The 24,628-nt window shown below is 45.5% G+C and overlaps 1 protein-coding gene across 1 annotated transcript; it reads left to right on the top strand.

Annotated features, from left to right (window-relative positions):
* Positions 1-758: 758 nt before the first annotated feature.
* LOC133142007 (protein SCAI-like) lies at positions 759-23,605 on the top strand. Its single transcript, XM_061262915.1, has 17 exons — positions 759-1,655; positions 7,354-7,460; positions 12,434-12,534; positions 12,895-12,981; positions 13,257-13,355; positions 13,772-13,868; positions 14,121-14,219; positions 14,422-14,574; positions 14,925-15,026; positions 15,519-15,620; positions 16,624-16,702; positions 17,914-18,013; positions 18,521-18,602; positions 18,823-18,895; positions 19,205-19,378; positions 19,654-19,754; positions 20,379-23,605. The coding sequence occupies exons 2-17, from the start codon at positions 7,359-7,361 to the stop codon at positions 20,523-20,525; spliced, it is 1,698 nt and encodes a 565-aa protein (XP_061118899.1). The 5' UTR covers positions 759-1,655; positions 7,354-7,358; the 3' UTR covers positions 20,526-23,605.
* Positions 23,606-24,628: the final 1,023 nt, after the last annotated feature.

Consider the following 24,628-nt stretch of genomic DNA (forward strand, 5'->3'; position numbering starts at 1 on the left):
ATTCATGTTTTTAGTTTGTGTGCAAATGTTCCCCATTGCTCAAGCAATCAGAAATTCAGTGCACTTGACTTACCCTTAGGCTACTCTGGAGTGGCATTTGTCCACGTACACAGGGCCACAATAAACAAAGGTGGTGACGTTTATCGTTGACGCCAGTCACAAGGTTGCCGCCTTGTGCGTACTGGAGGAAAATGTCAGAAGAAAAGGTGTTTGCAGAAATTCAGATGTTGTAACTTTATTATATTAATATTGTGGCCACATAATGGTATATTAATGTATACCAGTATGTCATCAATGTAATGTAATGCAAGCACACAAGACTTTGCACAACTATTAACGTTGATGTGACTACAATTAATCATTTGATTAATTGTAGTCACATCGGCACGGCACAAGGTGTGTCCAAATTTTAAAAACCCCTGCGCATCTAACGCATACTTGCGCACTATTAGTACATTTGCGTTCCGTATCACAATACATCGCCAAAGTGTGTTAAGTGCTGAAGCGCACTTAGCCAAGTGTGGAGAAATAAAGACCACCCTACAGTTCTGTGCACTGCCCATACTCATCTCTCCAATTGATGGCGCGCAAGGAAATGATGTGACTTCCTCCGTCTTTACTGACAAACCTCTCGGCGAATGAAATTCGCAGTGTCGCGTGACGTCTTTTGGACCCACCAGCGAAACGGAGTTCAGTTGGCGAGACGAGCCTCTGTGGGTGTGCCAAGTTTGAAGCTCCACAGTTCCTGTGCAGCTCAAGCTTGATGGAATTATTTGCAGCTCTTTGTAAATTCGCTGCTAAATGCTCCTATGTGAATAACCGGAGCGGGTTATACACGGCAAGTTTAATGTGACGGTGCGACCGACTCTAGCTTGGTGCCATGACTAAGTTCCAAGTATGCGTTTCCCATCTGGTCTGGATACAGTTGTTTTGAGCAGGCGAGTAAGATGACAAGTAGTCTGTCTGCTAACCGGTTACACTGCAACAGGACGAGATTTCTATCTTGCCACGGTTGCTAGCTTTCTGGTTAGCTAGCATGCATACCACGTAAATACGTTTGATAACACAGTAGGAGGCCAAGTTCTGATTATATCAGTCTTAAGCACTATATCGAGGCCGGTAAATCACAAATTTGGACTATCGGAGGAATTGGGACGTTTCTCAAATCAGCACGTAGAAAACACATGGGTTTGTTTTTACACTTATAATAGCTTATAAGAATGCCTAACTAGCTTCCCCACTACCACAGCAACCAAAAATGATCGAATAGCGTTATTTCCCACACTTATTAGAGAACTGCATTTACATTTAGCCTACATTCAGTCATCGTTTGGCAGAAGACAGAAGCTCTTATGCAGAACTAGCTTGTTCCTTTGTTACATTTCAATCTCGCTGGTCGACTAGGGTAATGCAGGAATCGTATGAGCTGTGGGTGATTCAGCTGGGCAATACTGGCGACACCTTGCCTGGTTCCGTGCAGTAGTAGCCAACTGCATATTATCTAGGTACCCTGTGTCGCTGACCGCAAAACGTATTGTTACTGAAGAGTAGCTGTTTTAAACGGTATCAGGCAAATTGGCAGCAGACCTTGCCCTGTTGGTACAATTGGATTCAAGGGGCACGCACCAACGAATAGAAGCAATTCCAGAAAAGCGGTAAGTGGATTTTGTTGTTGCTTTAGCTATTATTATATCATTAGTAACAGGTCGCTCGGTAACGTGTGGTAGCAGTCTTATTGATGGGTTGTTGCCAACGACTGTCAAGCCATGCATAGAGGTGGTTTGACAACCATCTTGCATGTTAAATGGAAAGCAACTGATATGAACGAAACAGGTAGATTAGGCAGCTCAATGAAGGCATCGATCCCACAGTAGCCTAGATGTCAGTTTATGTAGCCGAAGTAGGAGTGTCAACGATGTGTCCTGCTTAGCCTATTGCTTCTAAGTAAATAAATGCAAAAATAAATTAATGTCATTCTGAATATTTAGCCGGAGGGCTGAAGGCAATATGTGTAGGTTATTTGTGTGTTTTAATGACGGACATGTTAAATTACCTGAGAACCAGAATGGTCTGCCTCGACAGTAGCCTAATTGAAAAAATCCTATTCATAAATCGCCGGCGTCGTATGTAGTAGGCTGTGCATTTCTTGCAAATAGACTTTCACATTACAATGTGCTGGCTACATGAAGATAATACGCTTTTTAATATGTTTATTTTTATTTTTTATTTCAACTGAATTTACATTGAGCATTGAACAAATCTTTTTTTTTTTTGACTAGTAGGCAATATACTGCGAAAGACGAGAATCAGCTGAACTATGCATGCGCTCCTGTGTGTGTAGTCCAGTGTACATTGCACAATGGAAATGCGTTTCTCTGGCGGCGTGTGCTCCTTTACAAATCGCAGTCAAAGACTGAGGTATTCTCATTGGAATTGTGTGCGTTTAGTGAGTGAGTGACTCTGGGAGTGAGTGTGTGTGTGTTTTGTTTTTGTTTTTTTACTTTTACAAAACCGGTGCAAATACACGCACATATCGCAGTGATAGTTTTTGTGATCTACAGTGCCCTAAATTAGTATAGGATCGGACTGAAGTTAACCCGTGAAGAACCCTGTTCTGGTTCAGTCAGTATAGGCAGCTGACAGCAGAGGTTCGACCTCCTCACAGCAAGCTACCCAAATGTGTGACAGTGTGGGTTTGCCAATGTCTGTGAGACCTTACGATATTTTGTTCGATCACATTTGAAATACCATGGCTAAGTGTTTTTTATGTGAATATGGTTTTGTGGAATGAAGGGCACTTCTGTAGAGGCACACCGGGTTATGTTAAAACTGGTGTACTTGTCAAGTCCTCTGCAATGCTTTAAACAGAATTTCTGTACATGGGGGAGATTGAGAGCAAGTACCATCATCCATAACTAAAATTTAACTCTTTTAACACACACAGAGTGGCAGTACATGTATAACACTCTGCTTTAGAAGATGGTGCTTCTTAGATTAAGACTCCGGATGACATAGTTGGGAAGAATTCCAGTTCCATCGAAAGAAACATGCTGCCCAGGCCTTTTGTCATTATCACCAAGGTTACGTGTTTGGTGGGTACCTGTCTTCTGTCAATCAGGCAATTCCACATGTCAAAGTTGTCACACACTCAGAGTGAACTGTAGTGTAGTGGTTAAGGTACATGACTGGGACCCGCAAGGTCAGTGGTTTGAATCCTGGTGTAGCCTCAATAAGACCCGCACAGCCGTTGGGCCCTTGAGCAAGGCCCTTAACCGTGCATTGCTCCAGGGGAGGATTGTTAGTCTAATCCACTATACGCTCAGGATAAGAGTGTCTGCCAAATGCCATTAATGTAATGTAATGTCATTGTCTGAATCTCTCATAGTTCATGGCAAATACAAAGTCTTTGGGCTCTTTCCAATTGCTTATTTTTCACTTTCTCTTTTTCCTTTGCCTGACCGATCAGACACCATGTTATCGAGGTCCGCCGTCTTAAATGTTCCTTCTCGGAGCTCAAAGTAGAAGTTTCCAACTTTCCTTTGAGCAAGGAATCATGAGCGCATCCTTTGCAGAAGTCATTTTTATCAGAAAACATGACCTCTGTATCCACCTCTCCCCGTCTGCCACGTCTGAAACTGATGTGACTTGAAACCGATGTTTGAAAGAGCACGGACATTCCATTTGCCTTATTCACGTTTTCTCGATTCCCTCGTTTTCTCGCATTATCTTGCCTGCCTCCCCTGATAGGTGGTACAAGGAAAACGTTCTGGGAAAGGAGGATGTAAAAAAAGAAGATGTATGAATGAGCCCCTGGACTGGAGGCCTGCAATTTCTGCGGGTTCTGTGTGTGGAGGGCAGCCTGTAGAGTAGTGGTTAAGGTACATGACTGGGACACGCAAGGAAGGTTGGTGGTTCGATCCTCAGTGTTGCCGGGATTGTCTTCTGCTTAGTCTAATCAACTGTACGTCACTTTGGATAAGTACGAAATGCCATTAATGTAATGTAATGTCATGGAAGCCTATTCCTTTCAATCCACAGCCAAATTGGGGCTAGGGAACAATGTCTGTGGGCTCTGTTAAATGAATGACTTCAGTGCTGGAACTCTCCTAAAACCAGCAGACACCTTACATTATTGGCATTTGGCAGACGATCTTATCCAGAGCGACGTACAGTTGATTAGACTAAACAGGAGACAATCCTCCCCTGGAGCAATGCAGGGTTAAGGGCCTTGCTCAAGGGCCCAACGGCTGTGCAGATCTTATTGTGGCCGCACTGGGATTCAAACCACCAACCTTGCGTATCCCAGTCATTTACCTTAACCACTACGCTACAGGCCGCCCTGTAGACACTGCAGCCCTACAGAAGTGGAGTCAGAGATCCCTGCGGTAAGTGTTAGGCTTAATCTAAGAGTACCGCATGGATGCAAGGAAAAATGTGTAAATTTATGAAATATTAATGAAAATCCACTCAATAGTTGCAACAGAGGGTGTCACAGGGGTGTGGGTGTACGTCAGAATTGCTTTTCCAATTTCTGTCACCCTTACACACACACACACACATACACACACACACACACACACACACATACACACACACGCAGGCACACACACCCACACACACATACACACACGCAGGCACACACACACCCGCACACACACACACACCCACACACACACGCATGCACACACGCAGGCACACACACACACACACACACACCCACACACGCATGCACACACGCAGGCACACACACACACACACACACACACACACACACACACCCACACACACACACATGCACACACGCAGGCACACACACACATACACACACGCAGGCACACACACACACACACACACATACACAAACAGGCAGGCACGCACGTGTGTGTGCACACACACACATGAACACACACCACACACACGAGCATACACACACACACATGAACACACACGAGCATACACACACACAAGCTCACGCACACACACACGCGCCCAGGCAGGCGCTGACACACGCATGCACACACCCACGCACACTCACACACACGAGCATACATGCACACACACACACACGCGCGCGCTCACACAATCCGGGGTTCCCCTGCATGCTGCGACAGACACTCTCGGGCAGAGTAAGTGGGTCAGGCTCATTTGTGCACAGACGCTGTTCCTCTGTCACCGCTGCCTCCTGTCAGAGAGGGAAAAGGAGGCAGGGAGGGAGGGCACTCCTGCATTATACCCTCAGTCAACACTCACCAATATTATTCATATTAATACTGAATATGTGTCAGAGTGTGTTAATGAGTTCATAAAAAACGTGTGTGTGTGTGTGTGTGTGTGCGTGCGCGTGAGTGCGCGCTTGCAGGTTTTGTGTGTGCGTATGTGACTGTGTGACTGTGTGTTTGTGTGAGACTGTGTGTGTGCGCATGCACAGGCATGTGGGCAATTCCACAGTAATGTCAACCTGAGAATGAAAAGATAAACTTACTTATTTCCCAATTACTTATTGCCCTTCCCCCTCAGCCAATGGGTGCAATGATAATATGCATTAACATTTTTTGTCATATAAGAAGAGTATTATATTATTGTATTATATTATTGTATTGTATTATATTATATTATTGTGTCCAAATGTCACATCCACAGTGCCGGAATTGCCCATATATGTGTGCTTCCAGATTTCAGCAGTCTGGCTGCTTTCAGCCAAATATTAACACAGAACATTCTCTCTCAATGAGGCCGAGAGGAGCCTGGCAGGCCAGAGTGGGTAAATGCAGTATTAATAATGACATTAATAATAATGATAAGTCCATTAAGTGTCACTGTATGAAGCACTGCCTTTTCTCTGCCAAATGAATAAATGATTCAAATATGAGCTGGGTCCATGAAAGTCCTGCTACGACTTCCCTTCTTCAGCCGTGTACCTAAGCTGGGTTTGGTACTGCAGCATGGAGAACTACAGCATAAGAGTCTCACTCCTAAACTCTGTGTCCCGTGTGTCTATTACATTAGTTATTTAGACGACGCTTTTATGAAAAGCGACTTCCAGTTATTTGGAGCAATGCAGGGTTAAAGGCCTTGCTCAAGGGCCCAACAGCCACAAGCTGACAGCGGGGCTTGAACCACCGACCTTCCAGGTCCCAGTCACGTACCTTAGCCATTAGGCTACAGGCTGCCCCAGCCATGTACCTTAGCCACTAGGCAACAAGCTGCCCCAGTCATGTACCTGAGCCACTAGGCTACAGGCTGCCCCAGTCATGTATCTTAGCCACTAGGCTACAGGCTGCGTGCGTGTGCATGTATAATCTCTTTGCGCGGAAGTGTGTGTCTGGGTGTGTGCTCTTGCCTGTGCAGGTGCTTTCATATGGAGGAGATGAGAGGGTGTGTGGTGTGTCCCTTTGTCTTCTCTTCTCTCTCGTGGTGTTCGCTCTGCCTCCCTCACAAGGTTTTACAGCACTGAGGTTGTCGCTGGTTTGTTTGTTGCCTGTGGTGCCATTCCCATGTGAATCCTCTCTGTGATCAGACAGGCTCTGTATGTTAGTGGTGGTGGGTCATTGGCCCCACTGCCAGGCTCGTTGTTGGCAGTTGTATTGCGATTAACGGGACAGTTTATGCTGCTTCGGTCAGTTTTGCTGTGGTGTGATTCATGGCTGTGGAGATGATGTGCAGGTAGACTTGGGCAGGTAACCCAGTGTGAGGTGTGTCTGTGCTGTTGTCAGGCTCTTATCCTGGGCATGGATTTCTCGCAATCAAGCCAAACTCCTGACAGCACTGCTGCCTCCTCCACTAACCTGGAGGCATATGGTGCCCAGATCCTGCCAAATTCTGCTTTATTTTAGCTTCCTTCCAGTCTGATCTCATGGAACAGGAACAGCATGACACTGCCCTGGAGGGAGAAGCTTTTGACTGACTCACAACATCTCACTCTCTCTACATCTCACACTCTCACTCTCACTCTCACTCTCACTCTCACTCTCACTCTCACTCTCTCTCTCTCACTCTCACTCTCACTCTCACACACTCTCACTCTCTCTCTCTCACACTCACTCTCACTCTAACTCTCCTCTCACTCTCACTCTCACTCTCACTCTCACTCACTCTCACTCTCTCACACTCACACTCACACTCACACTCACTCTCTCTCACTCTCACTCTCACTCTCCTCTCTCTCACCCACTCTCTTACTCACTCTCACTCTCTCACTCACTCTCACGCTCTCACACTTTCTCTCTCACTCTCTCTCACTCTCACTCTCTCACTCTCACCCTCTCTCTCTCACACACTCTCACTCTCTCTCTCACTCTCACACTCTCTCTCGCTCTCTCTCTCTCTCACTCTCTCACTATGTTCCCTCTCTAGGCACCATGACGGGGGCGGGGCTGGATGATGACATGCCCCTGGGCGAGAGGAAGACGGTCACAGACTTCTGCTACCTGCTGGACAAGTCCAAGCAGCTCTTCAATGGCCTCAGGTCTGTCTGTGTGTCTGTCTGTCTGCCTGTCTGTCTGTCCGTCCGTCTGTGTGTCTGTCTGTTCGTCCGTCCGTCACAATTTCCAGGATCATTTTTATGATCACGTTCTGATTGCCATACCAATATAATACATAGTTAAGCCTGTGGTCAATGGTTATGTCACATAATTGAATGCAGCATGTCTTTTTTCTGATTTGTGTCGTTGTGTCATGATTAGAATAGATTGTTTATATACTGACTGAGTCAGTATATTGTTTATTTTTTCATTTTTTATTTCAGGGCAATTTTTTTAGTTCTGATTCTGGATTCTGTCCAAATGAAACAAAGGATGTGTGTTTGTATAAAATGATTTGGGAAAATTAGGAAATTAAAAGTAAAGTCAGCTAATTGTTTCTTCATGGCTGCTTGGTTCCATTGGAGTTAATCAGTCATTTTTACCAAGTCTGTTTTTAGTCTAAGTATGTCATCTGCTGCAGGCTGTATCTCTGTCTACTGTCTCCTCTCTCTGACTTCCCATTTTGTCCTCTCTTTCACTGGCTCTCTCTTTCTTTGTCTATCTGTCCCTGTCTGTCTCTCCTCTATCCTACTCATCTGTTGGCATTCTTCTGACCATCTGTGTGTTTTTTTGTTTGTTTTTGATTGGTCCTTAATTGTTCTGTTTATTTTGTTGGCAGGTGACTAATAGAGTCTAGGGTCACTGTGGAGACTGAATTTGCTGTAATTGTCTGTAAAATGATCAGGCATTCCAAGCAGGTCACTGGGTCACACAATGAACAGCAATTAAGCAAACAATCATAAAAAATCATCATAAGGAACAGGAGCACATACAACACACATAGACACAAATAGCCTTGTGTTTATGTGTGTTTGTGTTTGTGTGTTCATTGCATTAGCCTGAAAAGTGTGAAGAGCGAATAAAAATGTGTGCGATGGTGTGCGGGATCACATCGAGGGAAGGTGTGGTTTGTGTAAGAATGTGTGTGTGTGTGTGTGTGTGTGTCTGTGTGTAGGTGTGTCTGTGTGTCTGTGTGTCTGTGTGTGTGTGTGTGTGTGTGTGTGTGTAGGTGTGTCTGTGTGTGTGTGTGTATATATATTAGTATGTTTGAGAGAGTCTGCTATAAGAGTACGTGTGAGTGCATTAGTGTTTGTGTTTCCTGTGGGAGAGTAGCTGTCGATAGCAGGTTTTGCGTGGTGTAATCACAGTTTATCAGTCGGTCTTGCTGTGTGAGATTATGGCAGCGTGAGGCAGTTAGAGGAGACGTGATGCTGACTGAGCGTGCTCAGTACCCGCTCGCCTTCGGTGCAGCCGAAGCTTTAAAGAGTAACTTTCAAGAGTTTATTTATTTTTAACTTCCTATTCAGACTGCGCTTTTTATCTCCAGGCTTCCAGAGAGGGAGAAAGGAGGGGCCTTGGAGCAGAATGTTTGGGATGTTCCATCGCCCCATTTGAACTATGTGCTCAGAAGCTGTGTCCCATGTCATTGTCATGCCCCTTGGACCTTATGGGGTCAGAGGTCACAAAGGGTTTTATTATTGGAAATCCAACTGTGGAGAGATCACCACAGGTATTATAGACTCACCAGATACTCAGCTCCATTTTCTTAACAGTGAAAGTTTGTCTGGCTTCCATTGATCCCAGAAACATTCAAATCTGATGCTGTCGTGTGTAGGAAACGACAGAGTCCAAATCTTCAATTTGTCGAAAAAAATCTTTGCGAGGGAAAAGATGACACCAGGCAGTAAGATCTTCAGGAAAATCAGACTTTATTAGCAGCAGCACATAAAGCTGGATCAGCTCTCCAGAACTGAACCCCGACTGTCATTTTTACACCCATTTTATACACAGTTACTCCACCTACAACTCCTCCTCAAACCTCATTCTGGCAAATCACCCACACTGTTCTTATCGTAACTCCTCCCAACGCTCCTCCGACAACGTCATTGTGGCAAATTGCCAACGGTCCTTATGCTCTGCCAACTCTGTACAAAGTACAGGGCGTTCTGCCAACTAGAACAAAGTTCAGGACTCCCCCTGTCCTCACTTCACCCCGCACCTGCTCTTGGCAAACTACCAGACCTCATAAAGTTCTGGATGCCCTCCCTCTAACACGTCATCCATACACGTCACTCTGTATCTTTTGCTTTTATAAGACGAACTAAGCAGCAGTAATCATTGAAAATATACAGACAAACTAAACATTTCATTAATATTCACTTCTAATATACTTTTCTAATATACAGACATACTAAACATTTAATTAATTATTCTCTTCTAAGGGAGTAAATGTAGCATTCTTTGCTCTCATTTCAACAGTTTTCACTGTGGTTTCTTGCGTTTTCACAAGCTCAGCTATAATTAATGTTCTAGGTCAAATAGATACACTTCTGGCATAAAACATTGAGAGTCCTGGAGAAATCAGCTGTACAGTCATATCTTGCTCTGCCCGTGTCCTTGACAGTTTGGTCTACACAGTTCAAGACGGGCCCCCCCCCTGCCAGCTGGCTGCTGTGTAATTCTAGCACAATTTAGCAGTTAATCAGTTTGAAACTATACAGGGTACATATCATACTTTAATACAGATATATTGATAAAAAGTTTTAGCACACATCGTCGAGAGTTTTGGAGGAACCAGCCTGCTCACTAAGGTGGAGTCTGATTTTGACTTGTGATTGTTTATCATGCTTTTAGGAGGGAGATCTTTTGTTCTGTGAATTTTCCCCTACAATGCATCTTCTGAATATTCTTCAAAATGGCTTAGAGTTTTATAGTAGGAGATTATAAAAATGAACCTACTTTTTATATTTTTCAGTTGGGGGTTAAGCAAGGTTTTATTTGACTGTCAATGTTGCACAGCACAGTCTCCCGGTTGCAAGATGAGGTTACCGGTCTGAGAAATCACTAGCAGGATCCCACTGACACACACACACACACACACACACACACACACGTACGCAAGTATGCATATGCGCACACATACACATACTTACATACAGTACGTATACATACGTAAGTGCTCAGAAACACACTCACTAAGAAGGCATACTCTCAAATACTCATGATTATGGGTGCACACACACTCTGCCGATGCGGTCTGGGCCTTTCACCCCAGGTGAACTTGCTGGTTGTGGTGGAGATGCATCAGGCAGATTAAATTCATTCACCATGCACCATTAAATTCCCATTCCCACAAGATATCTCCACCCGGATGGAGTGCAGCTGTAGATTAGAGACTGGCCACGAAGGTGGGGAGAGAAGGGAGTAATGTACACATTTTAACCCCTCCAGAGTAGAGTAATGTACACATTTTCACCCCTCCAGAGCAGAGTAATGTACACATTTTAACCCCTCCAGAGCAGAGTAATGTACACATTTTAACCCCTCCAGAGTAGAGTAATGTACACATTTTAACCCCTCCAGAGCAGAGTAATTTTAACCCCTCCAGAGTACAGTAATGTACACATTTTCACCCCTCCAGAGCAGAGTGATGTACACATTTTAACCCCTCCAGAGTAGAGTAATGTACACATTTTAACCCCTCCAGAGTAGAGTAATGTACACATTTTCACCCCTCTAGAGTACAGTAATGTACACATTTTAACCCCTCCAGAGCAGAGTAATGTACACATTTTAACCCCTCCAGAGCAGAGTAATTTTAACCCCTCCAGAGTACAGTAATGTACACATTTTCACCCCTCCAGAGCAGAGTAATGTACACATTTTAACCCCTCCAGAGTAGAGTAATGTACACATTTTAACCCCTCCAGAGTAGAGTAATGTACACATTTTAACCCCTCCAGAGCAGTGTAATGTACACATTTTAACCCCTCCAGAGTAATGTACACATTTTCACCCCTCCAGAGTACAGTAATGTACACATTTTCACCCCTCCTTCATCAGGCTCTTTTCTGTCTGTTCTCTGTTCAGAGTGAGCGACCGAGAACAGAACAGACACTCCGTGTGTGTGTGTGTGTGTGTGTGTTTGTGTGTGTACGTAGTACGCGTGCGCACATACAGTTTTCACGTGAGTGAGTGTATATGTGCGTGAGTGTATGTGTACATACTCTGTGTGTGTGTGTGTGTGTGTGTGTGTGTGTGTGTGTGTGTGTTCACATATGCTCATGTTCACGTGTCGTGAGTATAATTTCCTCCCAGGCTCAGTGTCGTGTGCTCCTCTTCAGGGGGCGGTCCTCCTGATGTGTTGCCATGGGAACGGTTTGACGGTGGCAGTGGGGCCCAGGAGCCCTGTTTCTTTTTCTCTTTTTTTTTTTGGTGGAAGAAAGGACACTTTCCGCTTCCACTCTGCCTGGCAGAACCCGGCATCACGTCATCTCTGTGACTCATTACACACTCAATGCACGCACCACACATTCATACGCAAATACACACATACAGACACGTATCTGAATAGACCCAGACAGACACGCACACATGCACACATGCACGCACACTCATACAGACACACATACACAGTGATAGAAACACTTATACAGGCACACAGACACAGATGAACGCACAGACAGTGCCCTCCATAATATTTGGGACAGAGACCCATGGTTTATTTATTTGCCTCTGGACTCAAATATTTGAGGATAAATTTGGAAAAGTTACTTCTTTTCTACCTAAAAAAACAGTATTTTACCTTTCAGGGTATATTTGGGAAATGTTTTCCTTGAAGAACAAAAATGTACCTCCGCTGGACTGTTCAGTGTTTTGGGAGAAAAGGGTGTTTTGTTTCCCTTCTCTTTCCATCTCTCTCTCATTCTCTCCCTCTCTCTCCATCCCTCTTTCTCTCATCACTCTTTCTCTCAATCCCTCCGTCTCTCGCTGCCCTCTTGTTTACCTCCAGCCAGAGAGTAGTCAGTCCAGCCCTGAGATAGTGGCCGTGTTAGTGGTTATAGCAGTAGTTATAATGCAGTTATTACAGGTGTAGGTGCGGTTCTGCGTCTGACAGTGTGCTCCCCCCTCACCTCAGGGACCTACCTCAGTACGGGCACAAGCAGTGGCAGTCTTACTTCGGCCGAACCTTCGACATCTACACCAAGCTGTGGAAGTTTCAGCAGCAGCACAGGTGAGCATGCCGCCGGGGGACCAGTCTGCTGAAGCCAAACCCTCCACACCTCTCTCATCCAGCCGCCCTGATGCTGGGTGTGCCAGCATGTGCCTGTGCTTCCTGTTTTTGTGCTGGGAAAAGGTCCCCAAAACTAGAGATGGATGCTTTCTGCCTTCTGGACACTGGTCAGAGAGGGGAAGACCATCCTCTTGTAACGATGCTCACCTGTGCAATGTTAAAAAGGGCATTTTCCCCTAACACTCTCCTGCTCATTAACTTCAGCAGTGTTTTGATTTTGGGGGGGAAAGTGGTTGCCTCTAAATTCTGTGTGTGTGTGTGTGTGTGTGTGTGTTTCTGTTTCTGTCTGTCTGTTCACAGGCAGGTACTGGACAGTCGATATGGGCTGAAGAGGTGGCAGATCGGAGAGGTTGCCTCAAAAATTGGCCAGCTGTACTACCACTACTAGTAAGATCCTGACTAAACCCTCTGCTTTAGTCACAGCAGCTACGCGTACATGCGCACCATATTCCCAAGAGCACTCTTATTCCTATTCTTATTCCCACACACCTGGATGCTGTTTACATTCTTCGCACAGCATCCTAGTAATTATTACATGTACAGGAAGTGTTTAAAACACACAGGGTGTGGACTGCTGGTATTGCTGTGCCTTTAAATTGTGTGTGTGTGTGTGTGTGTGTGTGTGCGTGCGCGTGTGTGTGTGTGCGTGTGTGTGTGCGCAGCCTCCGCACCTCGGAGACCAGTTACCTGAACGAGGCCTTCTCCTTCTACTCGGCCATCCGCCAGCGCTCCTACTACTACCAGGTCAACAAGGAGGACAGGTGAGCGCAGGTGTGCCTGTGGCCAGGCCTGTGGAGAGAGGTTGAGTGTGTGTGTGTGTGTGTGTGTGTGTGTGTGAGCATGTGTGTGTACGTGTGTGCGTGCATGTGTGTGTACCTGTATGTGTACGTGTGTGCGTGCGTGAGTGAGTGAGTGAGTGAGTGCGTGTGTGTGTGTGTGTGTGTGTGTGTGAGCATGTGTACGTGTGTACATGTGCACTTCCTGCATTCTTATTGGCTGGTGGATATGGTCTCTTCACACTCCAAGTCTTGGTTTTGACTCAAACTCGCCTGTATCAGTTTTACAGTTTCTTCCTCAACACTGTCTCTCCTTTCTCTCCATTCCCCTCTCCTCCTCCTCTCCTCCCCCTCTCCTCTCCTCCTTTCCTCTCCCCTTCCCCCCTCCTCTCCTCCCCTAGGCCTGAGTTAGTGGTGAAGAAGTTGCGGTACTATGCGCGCTACATCGTGGTTTGTCTTCTGCTGAATAAGATGGACCTGGTGAAGGTGTTGGTGAAGGTGAGGGCAGAGGAGGTGGTCACAGCGCCCCCGGTGGAAGGCTGGGGCAGTGCACCCCTGAGCTGCAGTGACTCCTGCTCCACTCCAGGGCCGGGTCATCGTTCATTGCTTTGAATATGTAATGTAAAAAAACAAAACATAATTTTGTATGTGTGTGTGTGTGTGTGTGTGTGCGCGCGCATGTGTGTGCGCATTTGTGTGCACCTGTGTGCGTGCGTGCGCGTGTGTGTGTGTGCGTGTGCATGTGTGCAGGAGCTGTCAGAGGAGATAGAAGATTACACACACCGCTTTAACACAGAGGACCAGCTGGAGTGGAATCTGGTTCTACAGGAAGTGGCCGCTTTTGTGGAGGTGAGACACGTGAGCGCTTCCTCCCCCTGACTAGTTGCCGATCAGCTTCTGCGTTCATTATGTCCCCTCCAGAGCCTAAATGCATAGCTTTCCAGTGAGATGTCACAGCTGATGAGTGTCCATGAACAAGTACGCACTAGCCAAAAAATGGTGTGTGTCTGTGTGTCCCCGTGTGTGTGTGTCCATGTGTGTGTGTGTGCAGGCGGATCCAGTCATGGTGCTGAACGACAATAATGGGGTTGTGATCACATCCAATCGTCTGCTGGAAGGGGGCGTGCCCCAGCTGGAGCAGGGCATGGTGGTTGGTCAGCTCGTCCTGTCAGACGCCCTCATCGTCGGTAACTGTAGTAACCAGGTACACTTTCCACTTCAGGCCTGTTGATATTATTGACATGTTATATTGCATGAACTGCTGTAATAGTAGTGTGTGTGTGTGTTTGTTTGTACAGCATGCATACGTGACAGCACTGTGATATTTATCTAAGCTGTGTGTGTGTTAGAGAGAAAGAGAAAGATGTTATGAGTTGTGTGTGCGTGACTGGCAGTCCTGTAATGTATCTCTCTCCCTCTCTCTCTCTCTCCCCCTCTCCCTCCCCCCCCTCTCTCTCTCTCCCCCTCTCTCTTTCTCTCTCTCCCCCTCTCTCTCTCTCTCTCCCCCCTCTCCCTCTCTCTCTCTCTCTCTCTCTCTCTCTCTCTCTCTCTCAGGTGAAGTTCAGTGAGTTGACCATCGATATGTTCAGAATGCTGCAGGCTTTGGAACGAGAGCCTGTTACCCTGGCGACACAGAACACCAAGCCAGGCCCACTGGTGAGCAGGCAGTAACTACTGCTTTATAAATACAGACTACTCTCTTTATTACTGCATTATAAATGCATTATAAATGCACCCAACTGCCTTTATTACTCTTTATAAATGCACTATTTATCATGGCCTTATAAATATACTGCAAAAAAAGTATACTGTTTTTCAAAAATATTGTGCTTATTGTGTTCAATATATTTAGTTTGTATTATGCATAATTGTGTTTATTTGACGGCATTAGATTGTCTTGCCAATTCAACTGAGGCACGCATTTATATACACACATGCATCCATGTACACACTCACTTGGTTTTTACATGCACACACACACACACGCTTGTATGCTCACACATGGTCACACACACGCACATACACACATGTACACACACGTGGTTGCACACACGTGTACACACACACATGGTTAAATGCACACACGCATACACACAGACACACACACAGGTGAAAGCTGTCCACAGTGTGTACTGCGTGTCCCTGCAGGAACCCACAGAGAAGCCGGCTAAGAGGGAGAACCCCCACAAGTACCTGCTTTACAAGCCCACCTTCAGCCAGCTCTACGCCTTCCTGTCAGCCTCCTTCAAGGTCTGTGTCCTGGACAAACCTCCACCATCTCACTCTCTCCTTCAGCCAGCTCTACGCCTTCCTGTTCACCATCTCACTCTCTCCTTCACCAAGCTCGACGCCTTCCTGTTCACCTCCGTCAGGGTCTGTGTCCCATACAAACCTCGGCCACGCCCAGTCCCTCTTCATCTCACTCTCTCCTTCCGCTCTCTGTCCCCTTCCCCATCTCTTTTCTTCTTCCTCTGTGTTTCCACATCTCCATCTAGCTGTCTCTCTGTCTCTTACTCTGTCTTTCTCTCTCAGTCTCTGGCTGTCTCTCTCTCCCTCTCTGTCTCTCACGGTCTGTCTCTCTCTCCGTCTCTGTCTCTTGCTGTCTCTCTCTCTCTCCCTCCCTCCCTCCCTCCCTCTCTCTCTCTCTCTCTCTCTCTCTCTCTCTCTCTCTGTCTCTCACTCTGTGTCTCTCTGTCCCTGGCAGGATGGTAGCTCACAGAAGAGGTGTGAAGTCTGAGTAGTGTGAGGGTCCCAGTGGGGCAAGAGCCCCCCTCCCTCCCAGACACACACACATATGTTGAAGCTGTTACTATAGTGACGTAGTTACTATGGTGACAGACATGGAAGCCTGCTCTCCCTCACTCCTTCATAACGCCTGTGTCTGTGGTTATATCTTATTTACATTATTATCTTCTGCAATTATTTCTCAATAGGTTTTCATTTTCCTCCTTAAATAGCTAATCCCTGTTAGTCATCGCCATGTACTTGAGTATATTTAAAGATATATATGTATTTCAGTGCTGGCTTTACTGACTGAAATGGTTGATGACGCTGCTGTCTCTGTGATTGGCTACCAGATTGTTAATGCCGTTGTTTATCTGTGCTCTGAGCTGTGATTGGCTGATTGATGTAGTTGCTGACATTTCTGCCTCTGTATTCTGGGCTGCGATTGGCTGAAATGTGTAATGGCATTGCTGTGTCTGTGATCTGCGCTGTGATTGGCTGACGGGTGTGGTCTGCGGTGCTTTTGCAGGAGCTCCCGGCGAATAGCGTGCTGCTGGTCTACCTCTCGGCCACCGGAGTCTTCCCCACCGGATGCACGGAATACGAAGGTGCGCTCCCTTCCCCTCTGCTTCCCCAAAAATCAAAACTCCTGCTTACCATTACATTACAGTTACTGTATTTCACTGAGGCTTTTATCCAAAGTGACTCACAGTTGATTAGACTAACCAGGGGGCACGGTTGGGTTAAGGGCCTGGCTCAAGGGGCAAACCACTACATGGATCATATCGTGGCGACACCGGGACTTGAACCACTAACCTTGTGGGTCCCAGTCATGTGCCTTAGCCACTAGGTAAGGGCTCAGTTAGGTGTAGCTAACTCTCCTCACCTGGGGGGTGTTTCACAAAGCAGCGTTGCTCAGTGAGCTGGAGTAAAACCCGGAAAACATCTCATTACTTCAGTCCATGTTCCATATTTATGAGGGTTCCGGGTTTTACCTGGTGCAGTTAACTCCGTAATCCCCCCACCCCCCTCATTTTTAAAAAGCTCAGCGGGGGCCGTGCGCTCCTTATCCGGGGTGTGACCAGTGCCCCCTGCTGCTCACGCACAGGAAGGGCTCTGCTCTCTTGTAGAAGTGGCTGTACCCCGTGTGACCCCAATTAAAAGCATCAAAAGGAAATAAATGAAGCGTAATTCGACCGTGTCAGAGAAGCGCCACCTGCAGCCCTGTAAATGAAAAAGCGTTTGATGGCGAGATTTAAGCTGTGGATGGCGGGGTTTTTTCCTCCTAAAGATCAGTGTTTTTCCCGTGTCCATGTAGGATGCACGGCCCCTGCCTCATTAACTCATCCTCCCACATCAAGGCAGATAGATTTTTCTCTTTTCAAATGAGGTGTTTATTGTCTGCAGTCCCTAAGGAAGCTTTGGCATATCGGACGGTTTGGATAGTAAGTCGATTGATCAGCGATTCCTCAGGGCATTGATCAGGACGGCCTAGTGGTTAAGTCATGGACCCTAGGTGCTAGACTAGGACCTGGAGGGTTGGTGGCTTCAACCCCGGTGTGGCTTTGATAAGATCCACGCGGCCGTTGGGCCCTTGAGCAAGACCCTTAACTCCAGGGGGGATTGTCTCTGCTTAGTCTAATCAACTGTACATAACCGCACACAACTGCATATCTAACCGCACTCTACTGTACATTGTTTTGGATAAAAGCATCAGCTGAATGACATGTAAGGCAATCCCTTGTGTGTGTGTGTGTGTGTGTGCGTGCGTGGGTGCGTGTGTGTGTATTATAACGTGCATATTCTCTCCTCGTTTCAGGGCCCTATGACTGTGGAGGTGTCCTGACGAACAGTAACCGTGATGTAGTGAATGGGGAGGTGGTACAGAAGAAGAACCAGGCGCCCAAAGAGATGCACTGGTGAGACCGAGACAGAGGCTAAGACTACCGCACACTACTGCACACATAACATTACATTCAATTATTGGCATTTGGCAGACGCTCTTACCCAGAGCGACTTACAGTTGATTAGACTAAGCAGGAGACAATCCTCCCCTGGAGCAATGCAAGGTTAAGGGCCTTGCTCAAGGGCCCAACGGCTGTGCGGATCTTATTGTGGCTACCCCGGGATTAGAACCACCGACCTTGCGTGTCCCAGTGATTTACCTTTAACCACTACGCTACACAAGCACACACAACCGCACACTAAGGTGAAGGACTCCTCACCCAAACAACCTCACAGTGACGAGGCTGGAGCACACACACACATGGAACGGGAGAAAACTGACATCTGTGAGTCACTGAGATAGATATTGTAGACGTCAAAGTGTCAGTCTTCGACGAGTTGGATGATCGCAAATCAGATCAATAATACAAACAGGCTCTGAATGATTATATTTACAAATAGGTTGTTTCTTTCTCTCTCAGTCTCCATCCTGGGGACCTATGTCCCTTCACTAGGAAACCGCTCTTCATCATCGTCGACTCCTCTAACAGCTCAGCCTACAAGGTGAGCCTTCCTGCCTGTCTCTCAAATTTGGTTTAGATTTTGGTGTAGGGGCGCCCCCTGGTGTTGGAATTTATGCTCCATTTTTATGCTGAACAAGCACCAATAATATTAACACAGATCTCTGATCTATAGGTTAGTCCCGCCCCTTAACATGTGCTTTATTCTTTCTTGTGTGTGTGTGTGTTTTTTTAAAAATTTTTAATTAATCTTGTACCTGCAGAATTTCACGAATCTCTTTGGACAACCGATGGTGTGCTTGCTGTCGCCCACAGTGTATCCAAAGAGCATGCAAGGTACGCACCCCTCAATCAAAACCTAGTGCCTCCAGAGAAGAGGCCTTGGAATAGCCTTGTGTATCAAATCCAGTCCCTGGATTTTTGGGCCTACTTGGCTGATGTTTAGTATTGTGTGAGCAGGAAAAGATAACATTGAGTTCAGACATTGTACAAGTTCTTCCGCAATCTCAATTGGGCTGAATGGCCTGCTACTGTTATCAACTTTCCATCCCTCTCTGCCCCTCCCCCACCCTCACGAGGACGAATCGGGTCACGTCCCCTGTGATCATGCCCCTCCCTCTGCTCTCCTCTTGTCCCCTCCTCTAGACCAATCACAGCGCGGCAGCCTCTTCACGCTCTTCCTGTACAGCCCCCTGGTGGCCTTCCTGTACGTCTGCGGGCTGACCAGCCTGCGCCACGGCACGTGGGAGAAGGCCCAGGAGCTCCTGCAGAAGGTCTACCACGACATCGGAGAACTGATGACCCGCTCGCCTGCCATAGGTAGAGAGAGAGAGAGAGAGAGCGAGAGAGAGGAGAACTGGCTCACCGTTTCTCAGGTTTAATCTTTGTAACTACAGTGAAAAACAGCCAATCCAATGACGGTAAGGGACCTACCATAGATCCAATGAGAAAGGAGAGAAGAAGAGGTGGTGTGCGTATTATCTGTTGAAGTGTTTTTGTAACACTTTTCTGTTTGAGTTTGTGAGATGACGAACCCGACACACAATCACATTCTCCTGTCATTCGTTCATCTCTCTCTCTCCTCTCTTTCTCAGACCAGGCCTTTCTACAGTTTTATGGTGATGAGTTCCTGCGGTTGCTGTTGCTTCGCTTCATCTTCTGCTCTGCTGTTCTGAGGCTCCACAAGCTGTTCCGGGTACTGACCCTCCCCCCCACCCCATACACCTTCCCTCCCCCTCCCCCACACCATACACCTTCCCTACCCCTACTGCACACACAATCCCTCCACAAGGAATAGCCCAGATTCAGTGGTTGATTGACTGTTCGGTGAGTGGAGTACATGGTTGGTTGATCAACTGCTTTGTTTATTTGTCAATTGGACTGATTTGTTGCTGGAATGATTTGATTTTTTAAAATGTATTCATTAGTTGGTGGCTCGATTGAATGGTTGCTTGAGCGATTGAATGTGATCAACTGATTAATTAATTAAAATCATAAACCGTTTGCTTGCTTGAATGGTTGGTTATTTGATTACTGGCTTGAATGATTGCCTGTTTGATTTATTGAGTGAATGTTTGGTTGATTACTTGATCAGGTCACAGAATACTTGAGCAGTTGATTCATTGATACAATAATTCAGTGGGCATGGACTATTCATTGTCTGGGGTCTATGTCAGCTGTGCACCTAAAGCAGAAAGACATTAGAAGTGTACTCCACTTTATTTATTAATCGCAAGTCATATCGTCATGGCAATATTCAACAACTTTATCGCATCTTGCGTATTCTCCTCAGCCCTAATTGGCTCTTGTGTAATTGCAGGATTCCCGGAGCTTTCCGGAATCGTTTCCTCCGCTGCCCCCGCAGGACACCGTGGAGAACAGCATCCTGCAGCGCGGCGTTCTGGAGCTGGCGGCCATGTTGGACGTGCAGAGCCTTTTCTACGACAGCGTGCTGGACAGCTACTGACCCCCGACCGGCTACTGATCCCCGACCGGCTACTGACCCCCGGCCCACTACTGACCCCCGACCGGCTACTGACCCCCGACCGGCTACTGACCCCCGGCCCACTACTGACCCCCACCAGCCCCACCCACTCTACCTGGCCACGCCCAACGCCCCCAACCTGCATACTGACAGCGTTCTCTGGAGCAGGGACTTAGGAGATTTGGATTGAACTTTCCTCAGCTCCGGCAGAGAAGCAGTCTCTCCTTTTTTAATTTGCTGAAGCCCTTTTATAGCAATTTTCTTTCTTTTTTTGTAAGTTTGAACTTCCAAAAAAGACATTGCATTATGAGCGCATACAGGGCGACGCACAGACACACACACAGGCACACACTTTCAGTTTGCACACACACAGACACACACACACACACACACACGTCTGTTATCTGCTCAGGATGGACATGGACCAATCGAGCCCTTTTCCAGAGCACACAATGAACAGCGTTCTTCAGAGGCAACACTGCCTGCTAAGTTTCCAAAATCCTTCTTCTGACATTGGAATGAGCACGATTCAAGGCGTCCTCGTTGCCGAGCTCAAGGGCCGTGGGACTTGTAGTCTTTCCAACCACCCAGGCTCATGTTTACAAGAGCTTTCTGCATGCTAGTGTCTGTGAAAAACATGGACAGATGTAGCTGTAGCTGTAGCCTGCTTTCTATATTCATATGCTAAAACGTTGTGCCACCTATGTTCTGGGATAGTATTATACCTTTATGTGCTTGTTTTTTTAATGCAGTTCACGGAGGTATTGCCCCTGTGTGAGTATGCTCTATAGTTTATGGCAGGGTGACAGTCTCAAAGGTAAATGCTGGCAGGGCTCATGTGACTTGGGTCATGGGTGCTGTCACGCTGTGAAATGCCAGGCTTCCCATTCTCCTGTTCAGCTGGACAGTTCTGAGAGCCAAAATGGCGGTGTACCTGATTCCACCTGATGAGTCTCACCTGCTACTTGTGTGTCTCGGCGCCCAGAACATCTCTATGGGTGGCCATTGACCTGAAGGTCCTGCCTTCCTGTTGAGCATACAGAACATTGGTTTGTGAGCTCCTGTGAAGTCCAATGTCAGTGCATCTGTCTGTCCTGTGTGGTGCAACAGGTCTTAAAAACCTCACTTCCCTCATTTTGTATTTAAATGGTTTTTTACATTTGGCAAACGTCTCAAAAGAAAATATACATATAAATTAAGTAATTTAAAAATGAAGAAAAAGCACAAACAAAAGGATGAGAAGTGAGAAGCTGCTGTAGTGAGAGAGAGAGAGTGTGTGTGTGTTTATGTGTGTATATGTGTGTGTGTGTGTGTTTATGTGTATGTGTATGTGTGTGTGTGTGTATGTTTGTATGTGTGTGTATATGTGTGTGTATATGTGTGTGTCTGTGTGTGTGTATATGTGTGTGTGTGTGTGTTTATGTGTATGTGTGTGTAAATGTGTGTGTCTGTGTGTGTGTATATGTGTGTGTGTGTGTGTGTGTGTGTGTGTGTGGCAAGTGGCATGCGTCTGAGGGAAAATCGGGGCAGCTTAAAAATAACATTCCAAAATGAGGTCCGATGTGCTAGTTATCGGCTCATTTCTCTTTCTCGTTCGGATAGTAAAACTGGACCACTTTAAGAAAAGACTGCTCTATTCCTTATTTCTTTTTTTCTTTTTTTTACATGGAATAATTATCATGATGATGTTGACAGTAGTAATAATATTAATGATAGCACTTTACTATGTTGAGTTTTTACATTATTTTTTTGGTTGGGTGTTTAACCACAATTTAACCGTTGTCTTCTGGTCTTGAGCAGCAGGCAATGATAATCTGATACAGTCTGTTTGATATGGGCCCATGCCAGAACCCCCTCCTCTCCTCAGAGGTATTTGGACCTAAACGGCTGAATAATTTTGGATCCAGGAAGTAAAACATTTCATAATTTATTTTTATTTTATTTTATTTTGTGAATTCCTGGATTGCTGTGGAAGTATTTTGCAGCACTGCCCTGAAAAGCACCCTTATTGTATTATATTATCATTTTTAATTTAATTTTGATTGTAGTTTTCCCCTTCCTGTTTGCCTTTGGTGTAATTACCAGGGTGTGTGACAAGGAGGCACTTACAGCACAGATCTCAATGTGAAAGACAACGAAAAGCACAGGAGTGTTAACACACGCGTTTACCCAACAGCACACCGTAGTTACACAACCAGAGGCGTGATCATAGAAGACTGTCACTTACTACACTTACAATGCACAATAAAAATACACTTTATACTGTAAAGGCATAGGAACTGATGATCATAGTGCACTTACACTGTGCCTATTCAAACAGCAAGAATACACAACATATCACAACATGATAGCAACTGTAGCATAGCTGAGAGAAGTGTCAGTACTTCCAACTATTAATTACACACCTTATAGAAATGGACTATACTGTAATATATTGGGAAAAATATATATCAGATAAGATAACAATGAAATGGTCATCCTTAATATTTGGCCAATTATAAAAAAGATTTCTGATTCCAGATATTGCAATATATTTTCAAATACATTGCTGTTAAATGTATTTTTTATATTTTCACTGATTTGCAATATTACAGTTTATTCCATTTTAATAAGGGAATGGTGAACTGCTGTGAGATATTTCTGGTTACAATGTTTTGTTGTTTTGTAGATGTAGTTTGTATGGCCAAATGGAAAGTGTTACTTGGCTAATGCAGGTGTTTTTCTTAAAGGTTCCTACTGTTGTGGGAGAGAATGTGCAGGGGAAACAGTCAGAATACTCTTTCTTTATAAGTTAAGGGGTTCTAGAGATTCTAGTTTAAACAAACTCAACTTGGTGAGCTGTCTTGTGTTTTTACCACCCAATTACTGTGTTTGGTCCCATTTGTTGCCAAATTATATTTGATGTTATAGTTGTTCTTAACTGGTGAGCGGGGAAAGGGTAAAAAAAAAAAGATGTGAAGATACCAAGATGTACGTGTCTTTTTTCAGAAAATGTTTAACTGAATGCTGTGTAAAAAAAAAAAGTAATAAAAGATTGACTGTTTTGTTTACTTTTCATAGAATTCTGGTATTTTTCCTTCTTTTGATCCAATTTCCATTTTCAGCAGTTTTCCAAAAGGTGTTATTCAGTTATACAGTAACTGTGCAGTAACAGTATTTAAAGTTGCTGCAACACCGATCAAAATTCCTGATTTGTGGCTGAATTTGCTCTGGTATGTTCTCAAAATTCCACTGTTGCAGTTAGCATACAGTAGCTATGTACCAAAACATAACATAAAGTAATGGTGAGAACAAGCCATTCAGCCCAGCAATGCTGGCCTTTTCCTACCCCTAAGTGTACCTACTGCCTAAATTGCCTAAAAGCTAAATAGAATCTAACACTGTACCAAGCCTGGTCTTGAAAACCCCCAGTGCTTCTGCCTCCACTACATGCACTGGCAAGCTATTCCACACCTTGACCACTTGCTGTGTGAAAAAATACTTCCTAATATCTGTACGGAATTTCACCTTTACCAATTTAATTTGTGTCCTCTCGTTCTGCTAACCGAACTCAACCTGAAGAATCCCCTATACTTCACTTTGTTAATCCCTTTAATGAATTTAAAAGCCTCAATCAAACCCCCTAAGCCTCCTTTTACTAAGCTTAAAGAGATTAAGCATCCTAAGTATATCCTTGTAACTCTCATCTTTTATACATGGAATCAATTTGGTTGCCCTTCTCTGAACCTCTATGTCCTTCTTACACTGCGGTCCCCGGAATTGCACACAGTACTCCAAGTGTGGTCTAACAAGAGTATTGTATAAATTGAGTATAACTTCCTTGGATTTATAATCAATACTCCTGGCTATGTATCCTAACATCCTATTGGCCTATGTAGTGGCGTAACATTGGAGTGCAGTAGGTAAAGTTGCTATATAGCTTGTGCCTCATCACTAACACTACGATGTACTCTTCTTGTCTCATTTCTCAGTTAAAATTTAGATCTTGTCTTCTGCTAGAATGTGAGGTAAACCTGTCCCTTTTTTGCTGAAACGATCTATCCTCCCGTTTTTGTTCCACTCCCTCTGAGAAGGAGTTGCAGGAG

Source organism: Conger conger, chromosome 12, assembly GCF_963514075.1.
Source record: "Conger conger chromosome 12, fConCon1.1, whole genome shotgun sequence".
NCBI classification, from domain to species: Eukaryota; Metazoa; Chordata; class Actinopteri; order Anguilliformes; family Congridae; genus Conger; species Conger conger.